This window comes from Lissotriton vulgaris, chromosome 7 (genome assembly GCF_964263255.1).
Source record: "Lissotriton vulgaris chromosome 7, aLisVul1.2, whole genome shotgun sequence".
NCBI lineage: Eukaryota > Metazoa > Chordata > Amphibia > Caudata > Salamandridae > Lissotriton > Lissotriton vulgaris.
In genome coordinates, this window is record NC_141695.1 from 1,198,355,016 (window position 1) to 1,198,377,583 (window position 22,568).

The 22,568-nt window shown below is 42.1% G+C and overlaps 1 protein-coding gene across 1 annotated transcript in view; it reads right to left on the reverse strand.

Moving 5' to 3' along the window:
- LOC147703161 (active breakpoint cluster region-related protein-like) overlaps positions 1–22,568 on the reverse strand; it is a 372,854-nt gene that overhangs the window by 104,353 nt on the left and 245,933 nt on the right. Inside the window, exon 19 of the mRNA XM_086931703.1 lies at positions 11,887–12,026. Coding sequence (XP_086787829.1) covers positions 11,887–12,026 — 140 coding nt within the window. The remainder of the gene's footprint in view (positions 1–11,886; positions 12,027–22,568) is intronic.

The following is a 22,568-nucleotide window of genomic DNA, read 5'->3' on the forward strand; positions in this document are numbered from 1 at the left end:
ATCCAACACAGGCATCACCATCCAAAGCAACGCAGTGTTACCAGACTGAGCTATTTCCCGCACAAATGGGTGACATTTTTCACATCTGTGCAGGGAAAAACTGCACCTGGCGAGTGACAGATTTTTAGGCTGGTTTGAGTCCTGGGTGCGTCATTTTTCCGGATGAGGCGGCGCCTCATCAATGTCTCTGGCTGCACAGTGCTCTCAAACGTGCATGCTTCCTCCTGAGCTCAGCTGGCTGCTTTCCCCGCTTTGTCTGTCTGCAGGCTCAAGACCGCCTCAGCCTGCCCACCCTTCTTCCAGACCAACGCCCTCCCACACCGCAAACTCTAAAGCAGCAGCCAATCAAGGGCGCTCAAACTTCGTTTCGTGTGGTCCTACATTGATGGTCACCGATTTCGTATTTTTTATTTTCTTTTTGTCCACCAGACATATTCTTTCTTCACTTTCCTCTTCCTCTTCGTCTGATTCTGCGGTGACATCTGTCATGAGGTGCAGCCGTTCTGTTTTTTCTTCCTCACCGTCCTCTCCTGATTCTGCAGACGAGCTTCTCACTCCCGCTTCAACATGCCTGATGTGTCTGCTTGTTGGCATCCGTGCTCTTCCAGGTCTTCCCCGGTCGTTTCTAAATTGGGTCCGTTGGCATACGCTGGCGTAGTGATCCCGCCCGTTGCATTTTCGGCATGTCTGGCCGAATGCTTGGCACTGACCTCTGTGTGGAAATTCCAGTCGGCATTTGTAACAGGTCCCCTCCTGTTGTTTCTTCCCTGCCTGGTCTCCTCTGTCTTTCCTCCAGCTTCCTGAACGATTGTTAGTTGTCATCTGTTGTATCTGTTCTCCTCCTCTTGCTTTGCCTCTTTCCATCTCTTTTGCGCGAGCAGTCGCTTTTGCTTCCACCCTTCCTAGTGCTAGGATGTTTTCTAGGGAAATTGGTTCTTTTAGTACCCTTGCTCTAAACTCTGTGTCACGGCATCCTTCAATGATGCGCAGTCTTATTGCCTGCTCATTATCGAATTTGTCGAATTTGCAATGGGTGACCAGCTTCCGCAGCCTTGTTGCGAACTCATCCAGGGACTCCTCCGCTTGTTGGAACGCGATCATGAAACTATACCTCCCAAAGTCCACGTTCCTTTGCGGGTCAAATTTGGCCGTGAGACACTTAATTAGCTTGTCATATGTGGCAATTTCTTCCTTTGGCAGTGTCACTAGCAAGTTCTCAATCTCGTCTCCAACTAAGTTTAGGAACAGTCCTCGCTTCTTGGCCGCTGTGACATCGGTTGCGTTGACGTAGTTTTCAAAACGTCTAACCCATTTTTCCCATCGGATCTCAGTCTGTGGTTCAGATAGGCTAAATGGCAGTGGCCTCCTATTTTGAGCACTTGGTTTTGGGTCTGCCATTTGCACTCCTTCCTTTGTTCTGTGTCTCCTCTTGTTTACTTTTTCTTGTGTTTTGTTGCCACTATTCCTTCACCCTTCTTTATATCTTAGGTGACCTTTATTTGCTCTTTGTTCATTTATTTTCTGTTAGCCCAGTCTTTTACATTTTTTTCTCCTTTTATTTGTGTTTGCCAGTGCTTTTATTCACTTTTAAGCAGCTTTTTCTCTTCTTCGCGATGTGCCTGGCCTCAAAATGGCCGCCGCGCTCGTTCTGGGCTCCTATTGGCTTAAATGCCTGTTTCTAAGATGACCTACGTGTTCTCGCGGGACTTCGCGGCCAATCACAGTGCAGCCTGACTTAAAAATGGCCGGCACGCTGACTCTTTTTTCTCATTGGTTCTAGCGCCTGGCCCCAATATGGCCGCCGAGACTCTCACGAGAGGTCGCGCTGGCTTTCCAGTTCTTTTAACCTTCGCGCTCTTTTCTTGTTTTCTTGCTGGCGCTTACCCGATCAGTTGTTTCTTTCCTCGCGGCGATCGGGGTGGGCTCCAACGTCGCTGCTGCAGTTTGGATGGTACTTTCTTTCTCTTCTTGACCACAACGCGATCCAGGGTGGGCTCCTGGTTTCAGATCGCGATTCCTGCACGCCGGACCTCGATCCCTCTTCGTCGCCAGATGTCGTGTTCCCGAACCCACAGAACACACGCCAGACGTCGTGGTGACATGCAGGTATCTTTATTTGTAGATTGTGCCCTAGGTCATACAGTGTTCCTTATATGCGACCTCTCGCCCCGAGGTCCTGACCCAGTGTGTCCCCCTGATCCCTCCCCTGACCGGATGTGGTGTCCGGTGTCCCTTGTCCCTGATCCTTGCCTTACAGGGTCCTAGAGCCACATCAGGGCACAACAGAAATCACCCCCAGCTCAGCAGCATTCCTAACTGCCCGGTAGCCAGTCCGGCCCTGGGACCTGTTTGAACAGAATCCTGCGCAGTGTGTGTCCAGTCCTCCAGTAACGGAGTGACTTGTGCTTAGGAAGAGTCAAACTTCACAGCGACCTGGCCTTACATAAAAGAGAGGAGTCTTTCTATGGCACACGTTGTTCTTGAGTCTCTGTATGAGATGAAAGAAGAATACTAATAATGGTAAGGAAAATGTGTTTGTTAACCCACCTTGTGCAAAGATTTGTGTTTTGTCTAATACCAGGTGTGACTCACTTTAAAGTAGCACAGAGGATTCATGGACCTGCTGCAAAGCACACCTCTTGTTACTTCAAGTTTTAAAGTTACAATCCTGCTGCTTTAGTGCAGGGAGGTAAGAACCGGAATCCAGACTTTGCATTCACACTGCAAGGCATAGGTTTAGAACTCTATAGTTTTTCCTAATCTTTTGTTATTCTTGGATTGCTAATAGGCTTCATTTGGATAGTAATAGCACATTTTTTGTATAGACTTCCCCAACTACTGTATTATGTGTTAAAGCTGGGCTTTGTTCTTCACCAAAACAAGCATTATTAACATACAACGGCTACCAGGATGAAGGATGTGTGACTCCTACACGTTGTAACCCTCTTTCTGCTATGTAACATTAATTGTACATTGATTTACACTCATCTATAATTCCTTGTGTAATATGTGTGTAATATAAAGTGTTCTAACACCCTACCCTTGCCCTAGGATAAGTAGTGCTACAAAAGAAATTTTAATAAAAGTACAATTTAAATAATTACTAAAGTAATTACTAAATCAAAGAGGCACATCAGGCATTCTTATTGTGCCTGCATATCTCTCATACATTAAGTCAAGATCCTAACATCAAATTGTAGTTTTTTTAAGCGCCTGTGTAGGGATATCAAAAAAGGTGAATTGGCATCTAGCTTTTGGAGTCCAGATAGCTCACAGTCGGGATGAGACACCAACAGAAAGAGGGCTGGTGGTCATTTAAGTGAGTTCTTTTTGTTGACCCAAACTCGAAGTGAAAATAAGAAACCCGACTACAGGTAGCTTCTCTGAAAGGAAAGCAGATACGTTGTAGTAAATAGTACCTGGCCCAGATTTGGGTCAATAAATTCCACTAGCTGTGGCTGGGTCCCCATCAGATCCTGCACTGATGAAAGGGAATACGTAAATAAGGAGAGAGTGAAAGCCGAACAGGAAAGCGATGACGTGAGATATGCAGATGGAGGATTTTAAAAAGATGTGGGGAAGAAAAAGGACTCCAAAGCCCGGGCCTCACCTTGTCCAGATGAGCATACGAAACTGCCCTTAACCCAGATTCTGTCTACACAGGCTCAATTTAGCCTGGTTGCATATCACAGGTGGTGTAAACTTTGGAGCTCACCACCGTCATGTGCCACTTCACTTGCCGTCCTGTCAGGGAGGGAGGTGTGACCTCCTACCCATCCCGGACATTGTTAATCACTCCTGGGAGAGATCATATCTCCTGGCAGGGGTCAGATTTCTGTTATCGTGGCATCAGCTGCGGGCTGCCAGCCAGAGCACAGGAAAGGCTGAGGCAACCAGGTGGGCAGCCTCTAAGGTAGGCACCTGGCTGCATGTCACATCGGCATTGACACGAAAATCATGTCAGGTGTGATGAGGCACGTAGGTTGATACCAAACACGACATATTTCAGTGGTACCATAATGCAGCTTGTGACCTCAAGTTTGCCCTGGTGCCATCCCATCTTATCCTTGTTATTTGCTTTGATCCTAAGGAATGCTGCTCAGCCCCTAGTGGAAAAAGGCTATTATAAGGACATATAAGGCTGCACTTATATGGCCTTCCCCTTAATATAATGCACCCTGCCTCCTGGGCTCAGGGGGCCTTCCTTAGGTGTGACTGGCATACTTTAAAAATAGTGCATTAACTTTGCCACACGTGGTGAAGGCAAGTCTGTTTTGCACAGTTTATACTGCTCCTGCAGTCTGCAATTGCAGAACTGATGTAATCTGTTTACTTGGGTCACCCAGGGTGGCACAAATAGTGATTCAGGCCCTGGTGACCTCATTAACACCCATGCCCTGGGTACCAATGGTACCCTGTACAAGGAGCTTATAAGGGGGGTTAAAGTCCTAGCCCATTGCTGGTGCCAATTCACATGTGACTGATTTAGGGAGAGCACAAAAGGAGTTAGGTCCTGTCGGGCTGAGGGAAGGCTGGACCATTTAATTAATGAACATACACAGAAAATGCCCCCTTCTCACACTACGTACAATATGATTTAGAACAAAGACCAAATAAAAGAATTCATTGAATCTGGTCTGGTACATTTATTTATACCTTTTACTCGTATTTTGATAGAAACTAATTTGCTCCTGGAGTTCTTGAAGGGCAGAACCAGGAATACACAATTCGATCTTATTCAATTAGTAAAAAACATTTCAAGCTCACAAAGAACATCATGACAACAATTAAAGAAAAAACATAAACAAATGATTCAAATTACATCCAAACAAACATGTACAAGAATATATTTCAGAAATTCAAAAAACACATTAGGTTATTTCATTATTCACATTCCTATGAAGACAAAAGCTCTAACAAGAGCAACAACGCCTTTATCTCCTAATCCAAATCACTAGATGAAATGATTGGCTCTTGTTTGTTTTGCCGACGCGTTTCGGGTTAGAGTCATTACTCCCCCAACCCTCATCAGGGCTCTGTTACTGATCTGTATAGGATGTAGAAAAACGAGGTTTTAATAACAACCCTTTTTGGCCTCTTTTCTAACTGTCAAACTATTTGGACCACATAGTTTTTGTACCTGTATTTCCTTGAGCAGGTGACCATTAGTGACTTCCGTTAATAAGTGTTACTCTTTTCTTCAAGTAGCAGCTGGTGCACTTTATATTCTAAAAAGGTAATCACATCATACTACTTTGAATCGCTGGCAAGACCCGTTTTTTCTTTTTGGGGCATTGTGGGGTCAGTAGTAAGGTACAAATGCCTAGTGCTACGATGAATGGGACTAAACGCCCCACGTTTGTCATTTTGTCATGTAGGAAAAAGGCAAAGAGACACAGATACTCCTCCGCCCCTCCCCACAGCACCATTTCGCGTAGATAGAGGTATGAAATTCTCTATTTTAATTTACCTCCACCTAGTCTAAGACTAGTTTAACAAAAACAGAACCTACACATAGTAGTATGTTGTGATTACCTTTTTAGAATATAAAGTGCATCAGCTGCTACTTGAAGAAAAGAGTTACACTTATTGACGGAAATCACTAATGGTCACCTGCTCAAGAAAATATAGGTACAAAAACTATGTGGTCCAAATAGTTTGACAGTTAGAAAAGAGGCCAAAAAGGGTTGTTATTAAAACCTCGTTTTTCTACATCCTATACAGATCAGTAACAGAGCCCTGATGAGAGTTGGGGGAGTAATGACTCTAACCCGAAACGCGTCGGCAAAACAAACAAGAGCCAATCATTTCATCTAGTGATTTGGATTAGGAGATAAAGGCATTGTTGCTCTTGTTAGAACTTTTGTCTTCATAGGAATGTGAATAATGAAATAACCTAATGTGTTTTTTGAATTTCTGAAATATATTCTAGTACATGTTTGTTTGGATGTAATTTGAATCATTTGTTTATGTTTTTTCTTTAATTGTTGTCATGATGTTCTTTGTGAGCTTGAAATGTTTTTTACTAATTGAATAAGATCAAATTGTGTATTCCTGGTTCTGGCCTTCAAGAACTCCAGGAGCAAATTAGTTTCTATCAAAATATGAGTAAAAGGTATAAATAAATGTACCAGACCAGATTCAATGAATTCTTTTATTTAGTCTTTGTTCTAAATCATATTGTACGTAGTGTGAGAAGGGAGCATTTTCTGTGTATGTTCATGTTTTAGGGAGAGAGCACTGGCACTGCAGCCTGGTGAGCAGATTTAAGTGCACTGTCAGAGTCGAAAATCAGCATCTAGTAGTCCAAGTGGAGGCAAAAAGGGTGGGACTCTTGCAAAACGGGCTGGCTTATTACACATTTTATAAAAACAAAAATGCAGAAAAACACCTGGGAAAAGAAAATACTCTTAGTTAAAGAAGGGTGAAATTAAAATGAAGGTGAAATGTAAACAGGAACTGTGTTGGTGGCATGGATTAGGCCCCTCGCAGCGGGATGCCTGGCTTTCACCTTGCGGATACCCTGCCGGGGTTATCTCACAGGGGAATACCAGGACGGGTTCCCTAAGCAAGCGCTTAGAGACCGGTTGGTGATTTGCGCTATATAACTTCCTGTACATTTACATTTACATTAAGACATTGATCAATGCTTTTGACTTGAAATTTAGGGACATGAATCTGTGATCTCTTAGTGACCCATTTTAAAGTCCGTTTTAGGACCTGCTCCGCCTAAGGTCATGGGTAGGTGATAGGTTTAAAGGAGCTGCAAAGACCAATAAGATTGCATGAGTCAATGATGATAAGACAGATAGAAAGTGCTAATGATCAAGGAGAATGAAATAGAAGTGGACAAGTAAATTGGCGATGATGTCATTAAACTTTTAGTGTTGAGATATCGGGGGAGGGTACCTCCTAAGGTTTTGGAAAGGGGTATTTTTCTTTTCCACTCCAATACTTTCATTTTGTCCCTGAACAAACCCATACGCTTCTTGCCAAAACTGGGAGCTTTAGTCGTTGCTGTCACATAGGTTCTGTGTTAGATATGGGGGTCTCTAGTTGGCACAGGTAGGTGCTTCTGACAAATAGGGACCCTCTCTTCTAGTCAGGATAAGGGATTACACTCCTAAAATAACCCCTGCTCACCCTCTAGGTAGCTTGGCACGAGCAGAAGGGCTGTACTTCAGAGTCGTTGTAAGTTAAGCAGTTGTGACCACATACAGTAACCCAGTGGCAACACTAAAAATAGACACCACACAGGTTTTATATAAAAAATAAGTAGACTTTATATAGAGTTACCACAAGACCATAAACGACAAAAATACGCACTATGATTACTTAAAGATGGTAGATTTAAGCTTAGTTCAGTTTAAATGCGACACTCTGCGTCAATGTACCTTAGATTGCATTGCGCTTCCACGACAAACAATATCGCAGCGAAGGGAAATGCGGCAAAGTTCAGATACAAAGAAATAAAGACGTGAAGATCTTCCAGATGCGACACGCTTCTCTGGGATGCAAGAAGTTCTCGGTTCGATGCGTGGACTGCAGCGGTGACACCCTTACGATGCGACGGCAGCAGCTCCGACGGTGGCGCGCTTCTCGGGGATGCGAGGTGCTCGTGGTGGGTGCGGTGCAATGGGACATTTCCAGCGGGGACACCCTCCTTTGGAGTTGCGACGGCAGGCACAGCGACGGCGACACGCTTCGACCTCGTTGCGAGATTCTTCTCCTGAAGCTGTGCAGTGCGACAACTACAACGGTGACACCCTCCTTCAGAGTTGCGACGGCAGCAGCAGCGACGGCGACACGCTTCCACTTCGTTGCGGCACACTTCTCTCTGATGCGGTGCAGTGCGACAGTTCCAGCGGCGACACCCTCCTTCGAAGTTACGACGGCAGGCACTGCTCCTTGCGACAAGCTTTTTCTCATTGAGTCGCGCTTCCAGCTCCTTGCAACACACAGTCCCTCAGAAGGCCCAAAACAGTAGCAGGCAGTTCCAAAGAATTCTGGGGAGCTGGGGGGTGATGTCTGTAGTCCCTGAGACTTCAGCAGGAGGCAAGCTCTTTTCCAAGCCCTTGGAGATCCTTCACAAGTTTAAAGCAAAGTACACAAAGTTCCTTTCTCCTTCCTTTGGCAGTAAGGCTAAGGCAACCACTGCAGGCCAATCCCTCAAGCAGCACTTCTGCTTGGGAATAGTCTCTCCTCGGTTTCTTCAGGTTCCTCTCCTCAGTAAAGGTTTCTTCTTGTAGTCCAAAAGTGATCTGATTTCATGGGATCAGGGTCCCAATATTTATACCCCAAAATCCTTTGTTCTCTGAGGGGAGATGGGCCTTTGCCCAGTCCAAACAGTTCTGAAGCACTCTGTTTACCAGATTTATCCTTTCCTTTCGCAGTGCAGGGCATAAACATCAGATGCCCCACAGGAGGTGGAGCCAGCATTGTGAAAGGCAAGTACAGTCCTGGAGCACTTTGTTTACAGGACTCCTTCTCTTCTTTCAGTGTGCAGGGCAGAGACATCAGCTGCTCGCCAGGGGGTGGAGCCAGCATTGTGGAAGGCAGGCACAGCCCTATTCAAGGTTCAGGTGCAACACCTACCTCCCATCTAGATGCAGATCTCTATATTCACCACCGGGTGACTCAGCCTGTCTCCTGCAATTCCCCAGCCCTGTCACTCATAAAACCAGACATAGGAATACACAACCTAGCAGAGGCAGGTTTAAATGGTTAGAAAAAGCAAATACCTACTTTCTAAAAGTGGTATTTGAAAACACAGAATATTAAAATAAACTTTACTAAAAGATGTGTTTTATTATTCTGAGTTCAGGCATACTAAACTCAAATTTCTACCATGTTCTCTGAGACAGTTAGGATTATAAAATGTAATAACTCTAACAGCCCATTCTGGCCTATGGAGAACAGGTAGCCTTGCAATAGTGAAAAACGAAAAAGGCTGTAATTCACTATTAGGACATGCCACACACATCAGGGTTTGTCCTACCTTATACTTACAATGCACCCTGCCCTTGGGCCTACCATAGGGGTGACTGATATGAAGAAAAGGGAATGTTAAGGGACTGGGAAGTGGGTGCACTTGCCCAGTCAGCGTGACAGTATCAGACTGCACGCAGGCTCTGCAATGGCAGACCCTAGACACATTTTACAAGGCTGCTTCTGTGGGTGGCACAACCAGTGCTGCAGGCCCACCAGCAGCATTTGGATTTACACGCCCTGGGCACACGCAGTGCACTAGACAAGGGTCTAACAAGTAAACCAAAAAGCCAAACAAGGAACCACTGATTAGTACATCAATTTTACAATAGGGAGAACTTGCACTGTGGCACTGGATAGCAGTGGCACAGTGCCCAAAGCATATGACACCAGCAAAAACACATGAGGCAACAGCAAAAATGGAAGGGAGACCCACGCCAATGGTGCCAGGTCTAACATTCTGTTTAACATTTAGTTTCACAGTTTGTGGTCATGGTGAAGGACTCTGGAGTTGAGAGCAAGGGACTTATCAGAGTAAGTGAATATTTCTTTTTTGGCGTTTGTACATTTTAACACGAGGGAGTGAGCCTCTTGTCGCAGTTTGCCAAACAAGATGTGCTGAATTGCTTTGATGCCAGGGTGGTTTCTTTATATGTGTATCATTGCTTGGGGCTCATCCTGTGAGATCCATGAAAAGCATTTAGGCCCAGATGCATCAAGGTAAAATCCGCTCGAAAATGGGCAGATTCTCAGACTCTGCCCCTTTGCGACCGGTATTTTGCATTTGGGATGCATCACCCCAAATGCAAAAATCGTAAATTAGGAAATCGCAAAATTGCGATTACTTGCATTTAAGGAATCTCAAATTGAGATTCCTTAAGTGCAATGCATTAAAGTTAAGAAAATAGCGAATTCGCTAATAGGGGTCGCAAATTACCATGAAGTTGAACTTCATGGTAATTTGCAAAAACTTTGAAAAGTGCACTAAAGTGCATTTTTCAAAGTTCCATTTTACACAAAAACATGCCCTTAGGGCATGTGTGTGTGCAAGATGTACCCATATGCAGATTTCAGGGGTGCAACAGGGTGTCCTTTTGACACCCTTGCACCCTTGAAATTGCATTCTCAATTTGTGATTCACTAATTGCGAATCGCAAATTGAGAATGTCATCCCATTCATTCCTATGGGCCTCTAGGCCCTTAGGAATGAATGGGGAGGTATTCCTTAATTGCGACTCGCAATTTGCGAATCGCAATTAAGGAATTTTAAGAAATTGCTATTTTTTTAGTGATTTCTTCATGCATAGCAGTTTGCTATTCCTTATTAGCGAATCGTTATTTTTCGCTATTAAGGAATAGCAAAATGGGTTCTTGATGCATCTGGGGGGTGGGTTTCTTACTTCGTGTGACTGGAAAAACACAAATCATCTCCTGTGTAAGATATGTACCGCACACTCTCCAACATCTTTGCTTGCCTCAACCTCTTACTGCTATATATTGTACCTGGGTTAATTGCTTTTCAATTAAATATATCCATTATATAGCCATTTGCAGAACTATTTTGCTCCTTGATGGTGTTTGAAGGCGCAATTGTGGAATTATTTTTTCCAGCCGATGCAAAGTGGTATCTTACATGGACCACCATTTGGTCCATGTTTGATGCTTATAGGATCAACCTGGCACTTCATAATTCTGACAACATTCAGAGAGTGCACATAAACCCAGCAGCTGATATTGTCTCGGTTGCTAAAATAATGCAGTTTTTGCCTCGAAAAATCAGGAGTACCCATCCCTAATCGGTTCAATTGGCATGTACGAGTTAGCCGTGAGCCCGAGTACTTCTGCTGTTGAGTCGCCTTACCACTTTCAAACGTCACTAGCCGCCACCGATTAATTTCTATTACAGCAGTAACTCTTTTAAAACCGTTTATGCAAATAGACAATCCTTTCCCAGGTTCCTACAGCGATTAACCAATCATTGCTCAGTTTTTAACTTCCAAAAAGGAAACAGCATTAATTCAAAATAGCTAATTATCATACAAAGCTTTTAAAACGGGTCCACTACCGATTCAAATTAAAGATATATAATTAGCGCTCTATCGCCATCTAGTGGATCTTTCAATAAATCCGCCTAATTAGAACTCGCCATTTTACACTCGCATCCCAGACACATTTCAACCTGACAGTGGTTTGCTCTCAGAAACATTAGGCGCTGCTTATACTGCAACATATTTTTCTTAAGCAATTCTAAAGAAAAGACGATAAGCCCAGTTCTTTACTGAGGCCTGATGATTCTAATCTTGTCAATGCTAATATATATATTTGCATTCCTTTTGCCACAGGATATTCTCCCTACCACCTCTGTCGAAAACCCTTTGGTATAAATTCCAAAGCCAACAACTTGAGGCCTTCAATGTTACCAATATGTTATGTATGTAAATGAGAAGCCATTGCATACCCAAAATCTTAGTTTTTTTAGATCGTCCTAATATTTTCCACAGTTAGGATTTTCAATTGACGGATTTTACAGCCAAAACAAGTTATTAGCCTGAGAAACCTTCACATAAATCACAAAAGTGGTTTGACAGTTCATACAATAATTATTCTAAATTCTCTTTTTAAGAAGAAAACCCTTGGCAAACTTTTTACAGCTTGAAAGCCAAATTGACAGTATTTACAATGACCACGTGAAAAAAAAAAACACTTGGTGATGGTGGTAAGCACTGACGGTCAGCTTATCAAGTTTTTCTGCAGAATAATGCCGTGTCAACAGCATATCATGAACGTAAACATATTTGCCGAATCCTCATTTAAGAACCTGTCTCTTACAGTAAGAGACTTACTCCCACCATGGATTCCGAGAAGCCACCCCCTTAGAAATAAGGTTTGCCGCTTTACCTGTATTGAAAGCCAGTTTAAGGGTCTGGACATCGGTTGCAAGACCTGAAATACGATATATACCAAGTTCCTCGAGCCCTCGCTTCTCAACCTGCTCCACGCAACGTTGGATAATGTGGGGGACCGCAGACCCATCTCTCCTAGAGTGGTGGAAGGGAGGGACAGAGAAAGAGAGAGAGGGAGTTAGGATCTTGTTGTACTTGTCCCAGCTGCCCAGCATAGAATGTATGATGCAAGAGCCTGTTAGACTGTTCTGTGTGGATGTCTGGCAGTTGAGTGTGGGCTGAGTGGCAGGAGGCCACTCCGGGTGGGGTTCCTCCTTTATATACTTGACTTGCCAACTAACATGAATAAAGGAGCATCAAGAAACTACATGGACTACGTGGCATTTATTTACAACATTTTTGGCGACGAGGATATAACAACAATAGTTACAATCCTCTTCCATACTTGTTCGCGTGCCACCTCAGGTCACAAACAGAGCTAGCTGACAGCAGTCTATAGTTTCTTTTCTATGTATGCTATGCAGATCCTCTGGATACAGTAAAAATGACACTCGCAATTAGTCTAATTTAAATTACAGCAGCGTAATTTGCATAATTCAGGATATTTCGTGGTGCGCTTGTTGCACAAAATTCCTGAAATTATGCAATAGTCCAACTCTGTGCAATTATGCCACCTTTTGCGGAAAATTTGGGCATGAGCATGAGCAAACAGGAACAAGGTCAACAGCCAGACCACGAGCAGCTGTAGTTCATCGCAATTGTGCTTTTTACACAATCGTTTTAGCTCGAAATGTGTCCTCGTGTCAACAATGGATGCAAGGGTGCATTTCGCACTAAAATATAGCGCTAAATGACAATTTTTTTGTGTAATAAAGCATGATTTCTCTTAATTTCCTGACATTTTGCATAGTGAAGCAAAAGCAGATGACCTGAATTTTTCACACCTCTACTCACAATCCAGGACATGCTCCAAAGGTAAATATTCACAACCAGACTAAGGGCTTGATTTAGATCTTGGTGGACGGGTAACTCCGTCACAAAGGTGATGGATATCCTGTCTGCCAAAATATGAACCCCATAGGATACAATGGAATTAGAATTTCGTCCCCATAGCTCCCATCTCTCTATAACCCTACAAACAGAAGCTAATGGGAGAGTTGCTGAACACGGTCTAGTGTTCTACAAAGAGACGGAAAAATTAGGGTCTTCAGTATTTTCATATAGCTACTTTGCAAGAAAGAAGGTTCCCACATACCTGTGTCATCCCGGGCATTTCTCCTTTGTCCCTAAAAGATCAGCAGATTGATGTATGATCGCTCTGCTCAGAGGTAGTCTTTGGTGTAGCCAAAGAAGAGAAACCATTCATTGGTCTCCCCATCCTGTGGTCTCGAGGGGTAGCCCCCGTGATCCCACCTGCACAAGTCCTGGCTGGTGGCCTCTTATTGGTAGTTTTTGGGGTGCGTGCTTGCACTCATAGATGCTGTCTATTGGCTTCCCTCTGTGACTAAAGAGGACGATCCCCTTTGGGATGCTTGCTAATGTTAGGAGCATAACTACTTTTGAATAACTTGTAATGACCATCAGAATGTGTGTGCATGGTTATGAAGATCATGTGTGTGCGCGCACTGCAAATGCTTCCCCGCCGCTAAAGGTGCACCTGTCACTGCAGTCACTCGTTGATATTTGCAAAAAATTACTATTGGGAGAGCGATGGTTGCAGGATTGAGGACTGTCGTGTAATGATGTATCTGTGTCCCCACACAGTGCTCAGAGACTGAGTACAGTTTAAACAGCTTTATTGAAATGTAGGTACAACTGAAATGCATATAGAGCGCCGAGCGTCTCGCTAGCTGCTTCTCCGGTCGCCAGCTCCGTTCTCTTGCTTTCGTGCCCTTGCTCTCCGCTCGCTGCGCATGAGCGCGTGCCTCGCTCCCGTCTATAGCGTGACGCGTCATCGCGTTCACGCTCGTAGACTAGAGCGCAACACCACATATCTCCCCCCTTTAACACACAGAAATTTAAGCAATACTGGGGGTGCACCTCTAATGTCCACTCATGTCAAAGTCTCTATATTTTGAAGGCAAGGTGACAGTTCTGCCCATGCGGGTGCGCCGTACCAGGTTGCTCTCCTCACCCTCGCTTCCTCCGGGAAGACTCTCAATGTCTCTCTGATCCTCTCTCTCCCCATCAGCCGCTGGGATGGAGAGGCCTCCCGCTACTTCTGCTGTCTGTGCTTCTCTTTCTACTCCTTCTTCTCTGTCCTCTGAGGTTTCTCTCTGGCCTTCCACACTTACGGGTGTTTCTTCTTCTCCTCCTATACGTATCTCCTCTTCCTCTGATTTGGGCCACCTTACAATCCTGTTGACTCTCGCCATGCGGTCTTGGGACCACACCTTGCCGTCACTGAGTAGGGCAGCTCTGCCTCGGACCTCCTTGACTTGTAAGGGTTGGCTATACTTGCTCTCTCCTTTCTTTTGTAGGGTGGGAAGTTTGACTCTGACCCATTCTCCCTCTTCCAGCGTGGTTTCTTTAGTGTTGCGTCGCCTGTCGTAATGAGCTGCATACACCCTTTGAGCCTTTTCTAGGTTGTGCTGCACCACTGCTGGGGACCATTTGCTGGTTACTGTTTTTTCTCTCCACACCACATTGTCCCGGGTGAACGGGAGTCGGCCTCTCAGGATTTGGAAAGGGCTATATCCTACTACTTTGGGGGTGATCCTGTACGCCCATAACATGCTCTGTACTTCTGCTTCCCAGTCCTTCCCTTGCATGATGGCCGCTTGTATTGAGCCCATAAGTACGCGGTTAAACCGCTCCACTTGGCCGTTACACGCTGGATGGTAAATAGCTGTGTGCTTCGATTTGATTCCGTTCCTCTTCATGAATCTGGTCCATTTTCCTGAGACGAATTGAGGCCCGTTGTCACTAAGTATTGTCTTTGGTATACCTTCCCTTAAGAACAGGGAAGTTAGGAACCTCAAAACTGTTTCGGTATCCATGGATTCCTGCACGTCCACTTCCGGCCATTTAGAGTATTTGTCGATGACCACACACAAGAATTTATTTATTCCTCTGTTGTCCAGCACTGGTCCCAGGAGGTCAACAGCTAGGTCTTCCCATGGGTTCTGGGGGTTCTCGAATTTCCCTAGCACTGGTCTGAGAGGTCGGAGTATTTTGTCAGCTCATTCTAGATTCCTGCCGAGCAATCTAATTCAACTTCATATATTCAGAAGAAATCACAGTGTGATATTACATCAAAAAATTATTAGATCACTGGTATAAGAGCAAAAGTCCCAATTCTCATCCAGTGAGCATACAGACACCCGAATCTTGAAATACGTTTGGTCCAAGTTTAATTTCCAAGTTTCAAAGATCAATCCAAATCGTCCTTAATTCAATCAAAAAGTCTATTCGATTCCAAAGTTCATTCCAATTATTCCACAAAGTTCAAAGAACATCCACTGCAGCCAACACGTGTTTCGTTGGGCATTTATCTCATGCCAACCAACTTCCTCAGGGCTGCAAGCCAAATTAATAAAACATATAAGCTAATATGAAAACAAGTATCAACATTATTATTGGTGTATAAAGATAGATGTTATGCTATTATAAAAATCACCACCTAGGTGAGTAAGAAAGCATAGTGCCCTTATTAAAGTGACAGGTATTATCCAAAATAACTTCATGTGGATCCCGGTGTCACGTCAGAGACAACAGCTTAACAGTCAGGTATTCGCCAAATTCATGTCAGTAATACAAAAAGAAGATGATATCTTTTTTACCTAAACCATGAGCCAGTATTCTCCAATCTCAAGATCCTTTCAGCAAAAATTTGTACAAGGCTTTACAATATCTAGAAATAACACAGGAAAACTTTTAGTTCTGTCACCACTATATGTCCATTATTGGATAAATCATTTAGATCACCTTCCCAGAGCTATTCAATCTTTAAGTTAGTAGTAATAAATATATAATGAAGAGCCGGTACCTCTGCACTTCTTCACTCCCACGTTGTTTTTATGTGATAATAGTGTAATTGTTCCTCTGCGAATCTATCATGAAAGAATTCCGAATATCAGACTCCTACTGCTAAATACAATCAAATAAATTCCATTTGTGTGTAACATAATCTCTCCTTACCAATATCTTGATATGTAAGCGTCTAAGTCTCTGGTCCCGTAATGTCCGTTTTATTTCAAGTATTATTTTCGGGTCTATAAGCAAAAAACCACACTATCAGGGGTCAGCTCTGGTTATTAATTTGTAAGAACGCTCTAAGTTTAAAACTAACAGAACAACTCTTACCTATAACCCGGCTCCGGTTACGGCGTGTATCTCCGCCTGTTACCTAGTATCGGCGTGCATCATAAGCGCCATCTTGTTTAAGTACGTAAGTTTCTTACGCGAGAAAACGAAAAACAACACCAGCTAATTTACCGCCATCTTAGCGTGGTCAGTGGGTCCATGCAGAGGATCTAGTTCTATCCTCAAATGTTATTCGATCGTAATTATTTCCACATATCGGCAATAATACGTGCGGTCTAGAATTAATAAACATAAACGTGCAGTGGTTTCATTATAAATCAAACCCGTCACGGTATAATATATTATAACAGTGTAAGACCTTCCCGTTACTAGATGGCAACGGACCTTATTGGTTTATGATTCTAAAAACAAATTAGATAGATAATTATTAACCATTGCATATTTCCCAAAGGAAAATGCGCCGCCATTTCCGAAACGATATATTTACCTGATGAAATGCGTCGCCATCTTGGAGTTGGTTTAAGCTTCGTGAATTCCACTGCCTCTAGTTAACACGAACCCATATCAATATCACTATTCCTACGGGAAGTTTCACCCCTGAAGTTTATATTAAACTACAATGTCCATATCCCTATTCCAAAATATAAGTGCAACCAAAGAGTTAGAAAGTGAGTATTATGCACTTCAATTAAGCAATAAGTTAATAAAGGTGATATAAGCTAGTAACAATGCGTGTATTAACTTATTAGTTGAGTGGTGACAGGACATCCAGCGTCCCGTGTCATTCCTATAGTAATCATTATGATAGTATTATAAACACAATTAATAATTGTTAAAGAAAGACAAAGATGATAGAGTAGTGACATCTGCATTTGAAGTGTCCTATTAGCATTACATCAGTTATTGGTCATTTGTGTCAAAGATACATAGGAAAGCCAAATCATATACAGTAAAGTTCTTTCAGTTCTGTTACATAATTAGTCTCCCAAAAAGTACTGTAGTTCAGTATCCATATTAAGCCCTTCTTCCACAGCCCGAAGTACCATAATCCAACGTGCCTCTCTGCGTCTGAGCTTAAGTACTCTGTCTCCTCCACGTTTATCAAGAGTCACTTGTTCAATACCATGATAGGAAAATCTATGATTCCCAGTATCATTTCTATTCTGAATGGAGTGCGACGCTATAGGGTACCTTGTGTCACCATTCTTTAGTGCCCGATAGTGTTCAACCATGCGGTCTTTAAGTCTCCTGACTGTACTCCCCACATAAATCTTGCCACAAAGGCAGGCAATAACATAAATCACAAAGGTAGATTCACAGTTAATAAAAGAGTCTATGTGGTGGGTACCTGTATCATTATACTCAAATGTTACAACTTTTCTCCTTGCCCACCAGCATGAGCTGCAATTGCCACAGTAATGAAAACCTTTTGGGCGGGCACGTAACCATTCACTCTGATCCAAATATGTAATCGGTTTTGGGTAGCTCGGGCTTACAATGTTTGCAATAGTCATTCCTTTTCTAAAGGTAATACTAGGTCTCTCCGTCAGATAAGGTTTCAGATCTTTATCAGTGTACAGGATATGCCAATACTTCCTCATAATACTGAAGATTTTATTGCTTCCAACACCAAAGTTTGTAATCATTCTGATAGTTTGTTTATTTTCTCCAGTATCACTCTTGTCTTTTGATTTCAGTGTCACATCTCGTTTAAGCTTCTGCACTCTGTTAACAGCTTTATTAACAATATTACTTGCATAGCCTCTATTTTTAAACCTTATCTTCATGTCCTTGACATTCGCATCAAAATCTATGTCTTTGGAGCAGTTTCTTCTCGCTTTGATCATTTCCCCATAGGGGATTGAATTGATTTGGCTCTTGGGGTGGCAACTATCCGCTCGTAAAAGTGCATTGCAGCTAGTTTCTTTACGAAACATGCGACTGGATAGTTTGTTTTCATCCACAAATAATTCAATATCTAGGAAAGTCAAATTCTTTTTATCATAATGTGTAGTAAACGACATATTAAGGTCGTTAGTATTAAGATAAGCAAAAAATAACTCTAATTCATCAGTAGTACCTCTCCAGATTAACAAACAGTCGTCAATGAACCTTCCCCAATAGTATATATGGTCTATCCATTGGCTGCCCCTAGGGCCCCAAATCCACTCCGCCTCCAGTCTCCCCATAAAGAGGTTCGCGAAGGACGGAGCAAACTTGGAACCCATCGCAGTTCCAGTCTTTTGTTTGTACCAAGTAGATTCAAAGAGAAAGTAATTATTCTCCAAGACCATTCTTGTCATTTGTAATAACATAGATGTGTGGTCCAAATACTCTGCTGGTCTATTGTTCAGAAAACTCTCTATTGCTGCAATACCTTTGTCATGATCAATATTTGAGTATAAGGATACAACATCTAAAGTTACAAGGATCATACCATCATCCCATACTATATCATTCATTATATTGAGGACATGTTTAGTGTCCTCAATATGGGATGGTAGATTGCGTACGAAAGGTCTTAAGTAAGAGTCCACAAATTGGGATAGCTTCTCTGTTGGTCCCCCAATACCCGAGATTATCGGTCTACCTGGTGGTTTGTTCTTATCCTTATGTATTTTAGGTAAACAGTACATGCATGGGGCCTTCGGTGATTGTATTTTAAGATACAGAAATTCATCATGGTCCAAAAGACACTTGTCATACCACTCTTTAAGTCTAGTATTGATTGTGCTTTTGATCAGCTCTAGTGGATTAGTGATTACCTTCTCATAATATTTATTATTACCAAGCTGGGACAAGACCTCATTATTATAGTCTATACGATTCATCACAACAATGTTGCCACCCTTATCAGCATTTCGTATTATTAGGTCTGGGTGATCAGTCAATTGACGGAGTGCCTCCCTTTCATCTATTTTTAAATTGTCTGGAAATTTTCTCTTAGATTGTCGTTCTTTCTTGATCATGTTATCAATCTCCAAGGTGACTGATTTGTAAAATGCATCGATGACATTACCAGTAGAAAGTTGAGGAGTCCACTTGGATTTGTCTTTTAACCCACTACCAGATGTTAAACCAGGATTAATTTCTAAATCACGTAAGAGAGAGTTCATAGTAACAGGGTCATCTTCTGATTCAGTAAGAGATAATAAAAGTTTTGTATCATAAAGGTCTTGGATAGTAATGTCAGTCAAAATTGGTTTATTAGTAGTTTTCACCCTTGTATTATCTTTCAAAGAAAAAAACTTTTTAAGTTTCAACAAACGTACAAACTTGTACAAATCAATTTTTGTCACATACCAGTCAATACTCTTGCTTGGACAATACCCAAGACCCTTCTTAAGTACACTAGTCATACTCATAGACAATTCTATAGAAGAAAGGTTGATCACTTCAATCTCTTTTGTTCCAGTACTCATTTCCTCCACGACCTTAGTCTCTCCCTCATCCCTGGGACTGCTTCTCCTGCGTTTGCCGCGGCTCCCTCTCCTTGTCTTTCTGTTTGTACATTCCCAAATCTCCCTCCTGTATCTCGGGTTCCTCTTTTGAACCTCTGTACTTCCACTAAAAAATTATTTGTGGTGTCTCCACTTTGGGCAACGGGAGCTCCTGAAGTACCTCCATCAGTAGATATACTGCTAGATGAGGTATTTACTGCTGAACTCAAAGGGGTAACATTCCTCCTATTTCCTTGACCCTGTTGAAAAAGATAATCAAATTTACGCGCAAATGTAAATACCCTACCAGCTGTATAATCTTGTTCATCCCTTTTTAGTTTACGCGCTTTTCTCCTTTTAATATCTGACTGAAGATTAGCCAAGATTTCATCCAACATGTCATAGTTCTTCATAGTGGCTTCTGGTAAGTTTAATTGTTTAATTTCATCTTCACACGTTTTAATTTCAGTCAGAAGTTTCCCTATCTTACGTTCCGCATTATCAATTAGTATCCTTATCAAATTACATGAACTGGTTGTTAACTCATGCTCCCATTTATCCAATAAATCCGGCTCTAAGTCCTCATAAGTTGGTATAATAGTTGATCTCAAACCTCTAGGGATGCGATTCAAGGTGAGATATTGTTTAAGTGTCACCGCATCCCACCACTTATTCAATTCTGCTCTCTTAAGTTTCTCTAATCTCACGAATTTGGCTCTAAGCCCTTCCTGTCTTGCTGGTGTAGTAGAGGCTACTGCTACATTTACAGATGAGCCTGTATTTAAGTTATTAAATAAATCTTGTGCTTCTTGTTCTCGATTCATATTTACTTCTCTAGCCACTTGCGGCAGCCCAACCCAAAATTACTATTGTAAACACTGAATTGGTAACATGGATAAGGGGCGCACAGCTATGAGTATGGCAATGTTAGGGTTCAGGAATATTGTCAGCGACTGCTGCTAGGCAGAAAAGGAAGGTTACCAAACTTCCTTAAGTATCCTGGACTAGTCCAAGATGTAAACTGATTCTAGATTCCTGCCGAGCAATCTAATTCAACTTCGTATATTCAGAAGAAATCACAGTGTGATATTACATCAAAAAATTATTAGATCACTGGTATAAGAGAAAAAGTCCCAATTCTCATCCAGTGAGCATACAGACACCCGAATCTTGAAATACATTTGGTCCAAGTTTAATTTCCAAGTTTCAAAGATCAATCCAAATCGTCCTTAATTCAATCAAAAAGTCTATTCGATTCCAAAGTTCATTCCAATTATTCCACAAAGTTCAAAGAACATCCACTGCAGCCAACACGTGTTTCGTTGGGCATTTATCTCATGCCAACCAACTTCCTCAGGGCTGCAAGCCAAATTAATAAAACATATAAGCTAATATGAAAACAAGTATCAACATTATTATTGGTGTATAAAGATAGATGTTATGCTATTATAAAAATCACCACCTAGGTGAGTAAGAAAGCATAGTGCCCTTATTAAAGTGACAGGTATTATCCAAAATAACTTCATGTGGATCCCGGTGTCACGTCAGAGACAACAGCTTAACAGTCAGGTATTCGCCAAATTCATGTCAGTAATACAAAAAGAAGATGATATCTTTTTTACCTAAACCATGAGCCAGTATTCTCCAATCTCAAGATCCTTTCAGCAAAAATTTGTACAAGGCTTTACAATATCTAGAAATAACACAGGAAAACTTTTAGTTCTGTCACCACTATATGTCCATTATTGGATAAATCATTTAGATCACCTTCCCAGAGCTATTCAATCTTTAAGTTAGTAGTAATAAATATATAATGAAGAGCTGGTACCTCTGCACTTCTTCACTCCCACGTTGTTTTTATGTGATAATAGTGTAATTGTTCCTCTGCGAATCTATCATGAAAGAATTCCGAATATCAGACTCCTACTGCTAAATACAATCAAATAAATTCCATTTGTGTGTAACATAATCTCTCCTTACCAATATCTTGATATGTAAGCGTCTAAGTCTCTGGTCCCGTAATGTCCGTTTTATTTCAAGTATTATTTTCGGGTCTATAAGCAAAAAACCACACTATCAGGGGTCAGCTCTGGTTATTAATATGTAAGAACGCTCTAAGTTTAAAACTAACAGAACAACTCTTACCTATAACCCGGCTCCGGTTACGGCGTGTATCTCCGCCTGTTACCTAGTATCGGCGTGCATCATAAGCGCCATCTTGTTTAAGTACGTAAGTTTCTTACGCGAGAAAACGAAAAACAACACCAGCTAATTTACCGCCATCTTAGCGTGGTCAGTGGGTCCATGCAGAGGATCTAGTTCTATCCTCAAATGTTATTCGATCGTAATTATTTCCACATATCGGCAATAATACGTGCGGTCTAGAATTAATAAACATAAACGTGCAGTGGTTTCATTATAAATCAAACCCGTCATGGTATAATATATTATAACAGTGTAAGACCTTCCCGTTACTAGATGGCAACGGACCTTATTGGTTTATGATTCTAAAAACAAATTAGATAGATAATTATTAACCATTGCATATTTCCCAAAGGAAAATGCGCCGCCATTTCCGAAACGATATATTTACCTGAGGAAATGCGTCGCCATCTTGGAGTTGGTTTTAAGCTTCGTGAATTCCACTGCCTCTAGTTAACACGAACCCATATCAATATCACTATTCCTACGGGAAGTTTCACCCCTGAAGTTTATATTAAACTACAATGTCCATATCCCTATTCCAAAATATAAGTGCAACCAAAGAGTTAGAAAGTGAGTATTATGCACTTCAATTAAGCAATAAGTTAATAAAGGTGATATAAGCTAGTAACAATGCGTGTATTAACTTATTAGTTGAGTGGTGACAGGACATCCAGCGTCCCGTGTCATTCCTATAGTAATCATTATGATAGTATTATAAACACAATTAATAATTGTTAAAGAAAGACAAAGATGATAGAGTAGTGAC